The sequence below is a fragment of the Pituophis catenifer genome, unplaced genomic scaffold, assembly GCF_029215685.1.
Source record: "Pituophis catenifer annectens isolate HBS135680 unplaced genomic scaffold, rPitCat1.0.hap2 SCAF_15, whole genome shotgun sequence".
Lineage (NCBI taxonomy): Eukaryota > Metazoa > Chordata > Lepidosauria > Squamata > Colubridae > Pituophis > Pituophis catenifer.
Window position 1 is genome coordinate 6,988,944 of NW_027256895.1, and position 9,238 is coordinate 6,998,181.

The 9,238-nt window shown below is 39.5% G+C and overlaps 1 protein-coding gene across 1 annotated transcript; it reads left to right on the forward strand.

The window, feature by feature from the left end:
- The first annotated feature begins 299 nt into the window (after positions 1–299).
- On the forward strand, positions 300–7,677 carry LOC139324837 (vomeronasal type-2 receptor 26-like). The gene is made up of 4 exons (XM_070954589.1): positions 300–1,085; positions 3,937–4,164; positions 4,897–5,023; positions 6,779–7,677. Exons 1-4 carry the CDS (start codon positions 300–302, stop codon positions 7,675–7,677), a joined length of 2,040 nt encoding a protein of 679 aa, XP_070810690.1.
- Positions 7,678–9,238: the final 1,561 nt, after the last annotated feature.

Genomic DNA, 9,238 nt, shown 5'->3' on the forward strand with positions numbered 1-9,238 from the left:
ATACTGGAACTCTGTATTAGGAAACAGTATGGTTGTAATCTAGTTAAATTTCAGATGACAAAATATTTCATCAATGAATTTTAGTTGCTTCTCTTTTTTATCAGGATTGTCATAATCTAAATAGAATTGGACAAATGTTCAATACAGGGAGATCTTCATTAAATTTCTAACAAGCAGTCTTCACATTTGTCCCATGATTTTCATGAAGAACAAATTTCTCTTTTTCATTTCTTTAGTTGACTTATGGTTCCTTTGCCCAAGAAGACTTTCAGATTACTGAGTTATTTCCACTTTATTACATGGTCCAAAAAGAGGAGCATCAATACCCTGGATTTATAAAACTTCTTCTCCATTTTGGATGGACGTGGATTGGAGTCTTTGCTTTTGAAAATAAGGAAGAATGTTTTTTTCAGAAATTGCAGCTGTTGCTTTCACAGAACGGGGTCTGTTTAGCTTTCGCACAAAAAATTCCACAATATCTCGACTTGGCAGATATGCCCGAATTGTCTAATTCAATCTCAATTATTTCTGAGAAACTGGAAGATCAAAAAGTGAATGTTTTTCTTCTCCACGGAGAATCCATCACAATAGTGTGGCTCAGAACTATCATGTTTCTACGTGATCCTCAAAATAAAGAGAGTGCATCATTTAGGAAGGTTTGGATCCTAATGAATCCAATTGATTTCATCCTGATGGGATTTCAAAGGAGTTGGGATCTCCAGTTGTTCCATGGGGCTCTTTCCTTTATTGTGCATTCAAGAGAAGTTCAAGGCTTTAAAGAATTTCTTCAAGTCATCAAGCCTTCAACCCACAAAGATGCATTTCTCCAAGAGGTTTGGGAGCAATTGTTTGACTGTTTTTTTTCAAAGGCAGACTTACCTTCATTGATCAGTGAAACTTGTAGTGGGGAAGAGAATTTGGAGAATGTGCCTGCACCTCTGTTTGAGTTTCAGATGACTGGCCAAAGCTACAGTATCTACAATGCTGTTTATGCAGTGGCACATTCTTTGCATGAGGCAGTGAGATCAAAATCCCAACCAAGAAAGATGGAAAGGGTTGAATTTGCAAATCTGCTGCCCTGGCAGGTAATCTTTCCATGCCACACCTATCATGTATTTCAATGATTATCCACAATCCTCCACAATCTAATATAGCTTATTTACCCTGGTCTATGGCTTCAACTCAATAGAGAGACTGAGGCAATAAAGCTATTCTTTTATAAAATAAGAGGATAAACTTAAATCATGTCTTTTCTAATTTCAGTATAGTTAATGGGATTTAATGTATGTATCAATTTTCATTGTATATATATAACTTTTCACCTCCGCATAGAATTGACCTGCCTTGTGAATTTATCCAACCGATTTATAAGGAGAATTCAATTGCATTGTGTCTGAAGGCAGTCTTTCTTTCTGTGCCCCGCCCCCCACAAATTTTCTGAAATGTAGACATTTCACTTTTCTTATTAGCTTGTGAATAATGATTCTCAGCAGAGCCATGGTGGCACAGTGGTTAGAAAGCAGTACTGCAGGCTCCTTGTACTGGCTGTTGGTTGCCAGTAGTTTGGCAGTTTGATGCCCACTGGCTCAAGATTTGACTCAATCTTCCATCCTTCTGAGAATTGTAAAATCAAGACCGAGATTGTTGGGGGCAAATGCTGTAAAATGCTTAGAGAGGGCAGTAAAGCACTGTGAAGCAGTATATAAGACTAAATGCAATTGCTATCCAAAATTCTATTTTTCCTTGGCTTATTTCAGGGTTCAAAAGAATATAAGACAGTGTCTTATTTTGGGGGAAATACAATATATATGTATATATATGTATATATATGTATATATATATAAAGTGTTTTTCTATCGAGACACCTGGTCTACCCCAACATGTGGGAGAGGGCATTCTGCTCCCTTTTGCTTTTCAGCTCCAATCCAGGAGCCCTCAAGCAATCGCATTCACGACAAACCATTTTATATCAAATTTATATTTTGCTGATAAAGAAATAAAGGGAAACTAGTATAGATCTATTTCAAGCTAATTAGCTCTCATCAGCTAGCCATACCCTTATTCGGATTCGAACTTGGGCTTCCTGCATGTTAGGCAGTTGAATAAACCTCAGAGGTAGTACTCCAGCAGCTAAAGCCAAGGAGCGGGCATATCTTTATTAGATCTGCAAGCTCAATGGATACTCAATGGACTTTATGCGAAGGTGTACTACACCTAGGGTTCTGCAGCCTATTGAAGGTGCCAGTGGAACTGCTGCGTGGAGGGTACTCCCATATGTACATGGGGTATCTGAAACCGCTGCATGCATCCTCTCGGCACATGGAGTCAAAGTGGCGCATAAGCCAGACCAAACACTAAGAATGAGAGTGATGCCCCCAAAAGAAGCATTATCCAAGGAGGAGACATCTTCAACAGTTTACCGCATCAACTGTAGTTATTGTGCAAGCAATTATGTAGGAGAAATGGCCAAGCAGTTACAGACCAGAGTACACGAACAGGAACTGGCTGCCCGACGCAAGGAACAGCGCTCCCAGATCTGGACGCATATGAAGGAGCACAACCATACATTTGATTTTCAAGAAGCTGAGGTTATTGCCCATGATAGGACCAAAGGAGGACACCTACTAAAAGAAGCCTGGTTCTGCAATAACAATTCCATCAACAGGCATATTGAACTGCCACCGGCCTACCAGGCTTTGAGACACCAGGAAAGACCCTGCAGGAGGAGCAGAGGTGCCTTTCCATCAGGGAGCAGAGGCACCCACCCCCCACCTCTGGGCATGCAGACTCAGCCTGTGAAGGCATAGTTAGTCCTGACCAAACACAGAGCAACCCAGCAGGGCTGTCTCAAACTGTAACAGATAGGATCAATGAGAAACATACCTGGCCGACCACGAGGTCACAGACAAGGCAGCAAATTGCAATGGCTGACAGGCTAACATCATCCCCCACTGATAAGCAAACTAGGGCAGCAAACATGATGGCAGCAAAAACAACACAGCTGATTCCAACTGGGAGACAGCTGGAAGGGCCGATTACAGGATTAGCAAGGGCTAAATTGATTAATGGCATATAAAGGCAGATATCTCTGTAATGGTAGTTTAATACTCTGATGATGTCAGCAGATGACTGACAAAAGCTTAATAAAATAAAATTTTAATTCTTTTAAAATTTTAAAACTTTAAGTTCTGGAGTTCGCAGTATCTCTGCTTCTTTCTTTACTAATATACCTGGAACTCGTATTTTTAGAATAGTTTGTAAGATACACACACACACACACACACACACACACACACACACACACACAATCTCTCTCTCTCTCTCTCTCTCTCTCCCTCCCCCCCCCCTCTCTCTCTCACATACACACAAAACAATTGAGTATCAGAATATAAAATCTGGCTAACTGAAATTTGCCAGGTCTCAGGATGTCAAACACCCTTTTACTAATGAAGAACAAACAATGTAGGATGAGTTTAAGTATGGTCGAAATTTGATTGTCTAGTTGTTTAGCTAATGAATATAAATCATATCTGAACCAACTTGTGTAATGTCAATACCTTGTTTTGATTTTGATTTGTTAACTGCTGTTGTTATGTTTTTTCCCCTGGAAGTAACATTAAATTAATACTAGAACAGTTCTGTGTCTTTCTCTGATATATAGATTATCTATATTCTAAGTGTACTTATTTCACACTTGTGAGAACAATGGGAAGAATGAATAAGTGATATTTAAATATACTGGCCACTTTTTCATTATTATCCTTTGAACTCCCTCTCCTCTCCTCTCCTCTCCTCTCCTCTCCTCTCCTCTCCTCTCCTCTCCTCTCCTCTCCTCTCTTCTCCTCCCCTCCCTCTCTCTCCTTCTCCCTCCCTCCCTCCCTCTCTCTCTCTCTCTCTCTCTCTCTCTCTCTCTCTCGTCCATTCTCTTTCAAGTAGCTCCATTCATTTCTTCAAGGCATTTCTTTCAACAATTCAGCTGGGGAGAGAGTGTTCCTGAATGAGAAAGGGGAAGTAACAGGTGGATTTGACATCACCAACTTGATCACTTTTCCAAACAGATCCTTTCAGAGAGTTAGAGTTGGAAAGATGGATCCTCATATTCCCAATGCGAACAAATTAATCATTGATGAAGAGCTCATAGTGTGGCACCCCGCTTTTAACCAGGTGTGCTCTTGTTTGATCAACTCCTCCTTGATCCATTATGATCCAATATTGAACACAATCTCTTTACAAATCTAATGTGTGATTTTTGAAATGCTATCTTCTGTAGAAACATTGTCGATGATCAAGCTTTCATCAAATTGATAAAATGACATTACAATTTAAAAGACAGATATTCATAGCTGAGTTGCATTTCCATTTGAAATCACAGGAGTCACACTGTTTCCATAATACTGTAATCACATATATTTCTTTATTCACCCTGCCATTCTCCAAACATGCCCTTTGCGCATCCATGTAATGTCAACATTTTAATGGATAGTATAAATATGCAATGGCTCAGTGGTTACAGACACTGACGGGTTTGTGACCTGAGCGCCATGCAATAGTTTGAGCTCCCATTCCTGCCTCAGCTCCCGCCTACCTAATTCAAAAGCATGGAAACGTTAGTAGATTAATAGGCAGCACTTTGGTGGGGAGGTAACAATGTTCCTTGTGCCTTTGGCATATAGCCATGTTGGTCAAATGACCGTGGAAAATATCTTCAGACAATGTTGGATCCCTTGGCCAAAAAAATGGAGATGAGCACTGTGCCCGAGAGTCAGACGTCACTGGAGCGGGAAACCTTTATAATACACTTTTAGGTATTAAAATATTCTTCCCGCTTCCATAAATGAGAACATTATGAACTGCTTAAAGTTTTTCCTTTCCAAAATCTTTTATGTTTACTACCAGGTTATTCCATTTTCTCAGTGTAATGACCATTGCTCCCCTGGATACTGGAAGAGAGGGGCTGAAGGCAGTCAGTTCTGTTGCTATGACTGTGTTCCATGCCCAGAAGGAAAGATTTCTAATCAAACTGGTAGGTTATCAGTTTCACTGTATATTTTTCTTCAACCCGTTGTTATTTCATAAATTAAACATTCATTATTTAGTGTTCAAAAGAGCAGCATGATCGCCCTCACCTCCTAATCAGGAGCCTTTGATGATAGATAAAAGCAGATATTTTTCTCTCTGGCACAATGAGTAATTGTCTGCTGTGAACTCCAAGTTAGGTGTCAGGAAGGGCATCCAGCTTCAGTCAGTTGCCCCGACCCTATCCCAAAGCAAAGAATTGCAGGATCATTAATAGATATACAGATACAGATAGAATTATAGAATAATAGAATTTAGAATTATTATAGAATTATTATAGAATTATAGAATTATTATAGATATTATAGAATTATTATAGAATTATTATAGAATTATAGAATTATTTATTGGCCAAGTGTGATTGGACACACAAGGAACTTGTCCTGGTGCATATGCTATTAGTGTACATAGAAGAAAAGATACATTTGTCAAGAATCATAAGGTACAACACGTAATGATAGTCATAGGGTAAAAATAAGCAATCAAATTATATTAGGAAACAGTCAATATAAATCATAAGGATACCAGCAATGAGGTTACACTCATACAGTCATAAGTGGGAGGAGATGGGTGATAGGAATGATGACAAGATTAATAGATTAATAGATAGATAGATAGATAGATAGATAGATAGATAGATAGATAGATAGATAGATAGATAGAAGATATAGATAGATGGAGACAGAGAGAGAGAGAGAGATGATAAATGATAGAATGAGAGAGATTGAGAGAGAGAGAGTGGTAGAGATAGAAATAGAGAGGTAGAAGTAGAGATGGAGCTGGAGAGAGAGAGGGAGAGAGAGAGAGGGAGAGGTAGAGGGAGGGAGAGAAAGAGAGAGAGAGATAAAGAGAGAGTGAGAGAGAGTGAGAGAGAAAGAGAAAGGAAGAGAGGGAGTTGGAGAGAGGGAGGGAGAGGGAGAGGGAGAGAGTCAGAGGTCAGTCAGGCAGATCTCATTTCATCACAGAACCCTGTGATTATTAGTTTATTAGTGGAAGTTGCTCTTGTTCACACTTGCATTCTCCTTTGCATTGGTCTTCTGGCCCCTATGTTTTCTGTGTTTTTGCAACAGTAACAAATATTGCAAATGCTGATGGTCATCCATTGTCTTAATGAACTTTGGGTGCTAGGTGGGCATATGAATTTTCATTGGCTATGATTAAAAGCTGGTGTTGTGATGTTGATTCCTGGATTATGTGTTGGGCCTCAACCTCGTAATAACTCCAGCGAAGCAATGTCTGATCTAACAAATTTATGAATGGGAGATGACCAGCCTATTATAGGACCAGCAGAGTAGATTCAGGATTAAAGAAAAAGTGTAATGGAAAAAGACAAGGGTAAAATATTTGATCCTTATGAAGAAAAAGGAGGGGCTTTTTCTGCCATCAGTTTCTATGTTTCTATTTGAATCTATGAGCATGGGCTTAACTGAGAAATTCCTTGATCTGTTCTTTTGGGCTGAATTAATGTATGATTAATTAAGTGGTGGCTCAGTGACTAAGATGCTGAGCTTGTCGATCGAAAGGTCAGCAGTTCAGTGGTACGAATCCCTAGCGCCGCGTAACCAGGTGACCTCCTGTAACTTGTCCCAGCTTCTGCTAACCTAGCTATTCGAAAGCACATTAAGAACTGGCATCCACTCAGGCTATGTCTTTCAAAAATATGAAATGGATAGGTGATAAATTCAGTGGCTTTTATTTCCAGATATGGATGACTGTTTTGAATGTTCAGAAGATCATTTTCCAAATAAAGGAAAGAAAGGATGTATCCTGAAACTGCTGGTCTTTCTAAATTTCAAAGAACCCTTAGGAATTAGCGTGGTCTCCGCAGCTCTTTGTTTCTTCTTCATGACATCTTGGATACTTGGAACATTTATCAAGCACAGGGATACTCCCATTGTCAAAGCTAACAACCGGTCCCTCACCTACGCCCTCCTTGTCTCTCTTCTGCTCTGCTTTCTCTCCTCTTTGTTTTTCCTCAGCCAACCTAGCAAGCTGACCTGCCTTCTCCGGCAACCAACTTTTGGCATCACCTTCTCAGTGGCCATTTCTAGTGTACTAGCCAAAACCATCACTGTGGTTGTGGCTTTCTTGGCCACTAAACCAGGATCTCTGATGAGGAGATGGGTGGGGAAAAGATTGGCTTTTTCTCTTGTTGTTTCCTGTTCTCTCTTACAAGTATGTGTTTGTATACTTTGGTTGTCAACATCACCTCCATTCCCTGAATTGGACATGCACTCAGAGCTCCAGGAAATGATTTTACAGTGCAATGAGGGATCAGCTTTCTTTTTCTACTGTGTCTTAGGCTACATGGGTATCTTGGCCATCGCCAGCTTTATTGTGGCTTTTCTTGCCCGTAAATTACCTGACACTTTTAATGAAACCAAGTTCATCACCTTCAGCATGTTGGCCTTTTGCAGTGTGTGGATCTCCTTCTTTCCAGCCTATCTGAGCACAAAAGGAAAAGCCATGGTAGCTGTGGAGGTCTTCTCCATCTTGGCCTCCAGTGCTGCTTTACTGGGATGTATATTCCTACCAAAATGCTACATCATTGTTTTGCGGCCTGACCTCAACCACAGGGAGCAACTGATAAAGAGGAATTAATACATGGTGTAATATTCCTGGCTTTGAGAAATTGCTGACAAAAGAGAAGAGAAGAGAAGAGAAGAGAAGAGAAGAGAAGAGAAGAGAAGAGAAGAGAAGAGAAGGGAAGGGCAGGGCAGGGCAGGGCAGGGCAGGGCAGGGCAGGGCAGGGCAGGGCAGGGCAGGGCAGAGCAGAGCAGAGCAGAGAAGAGCAGAGAAGAGCAGAGAAGAGCAGAGCAGAGAAGAGCAGAGAAGAGAAGAGAAGATGACTGCATTTGCAATCATTTTACAAGATTCTTTAATTAAACAACTTCTGTTTTTCAACACCCCAAGATAGCAAGACATTGAGAATCCAGCTCTCGTGTTAGAAGATTAGAGATATTTAATCAAACCATGTCCAAAGTTTGCAGTTTCCTTATTTATTTATGTAGAAAATGTATGTATCCGCCTACTTGCTCAAAGCAACTCTAGGCAACTTACAACAATAAAACACAATATAGAAATTAATTTAAAAAAACACTATATCCCCCTGATAAGGATATTTTTGAGTTAAACCCGAAGTTGTGGCTTATAAAGCAGAATACCGTTAGAGTTTTACACACGGAAATGGTTTTAGAATAATTGTGAATAACATACAGACAAACTGGGTTTTATATATTTTACTGTTAGGGAAAAGCAAATTATTAGTCCTTTAACGATCCAAGTCTTAGCCATATAAAGTGCAATATAAGATCAATCCAGGGATATAAAATCTTCTTATCAGTTTGTAGAAAAATACAAGGAACAATCGGGAACAATATAAAAACAGTTCAATAAATATCAGAAAGCAGTTAAATATATCATCATGATCAAAACAGTTGATCATAGAGAGATCAAAAAGAGTTACAGCAGCAGATAAAGCAGCAGATAAAATGGTGTAGTAGTCCACATTAACCATAATTTAGCTCTCCTTAAATACATTGGCTACAGAGCTCAGCCAATTAAATGCAGAATGACTCAGCACAATTCTTAAAGCTACATAATACATTTACATAATACAAACATACAATGTTGGCTTATATATTTCCTGGCCAACCAATTAGGCAATAACCATTTCCTAACCATTTCCTGACAACAAATCACAGTCAAATAAGCCACTTGATGGGCTCCATCCCATTCTGGGTTCCCTAGGCCTGCTGGCACAACCAGGCCTTCAGGGCCTTGCATAAGAGTGTCAAAATGGAGGACAGTCTCATTTCTGAATGGATGATGTTCCAGAAGGTGGGAGCCACCGTGGAGAAGGCCCTTCTTTTCGGTCCTGCCAAATGTACCTCCTTAGGGGCTGGACTTTGCCATTTTCATGGTTTTTATATTTTCTATTTATAAATGATTTCATAAATGTAATAAAAAGGGAATTGCATTTTAGGAAGTTGTATTTAACACGGTATCAGGGGGATATCCTTTTTGAATTGGCCTGGGGTCTTTGATATGAGAATATTATAGAGTTTATGATTTTTTTTAAAAAAAAATCATGCTCACTCTCTATCATCTACCTATTTCCACTGTAACCTATACTTTTAATAATACAAAAAGAATGCAAAAA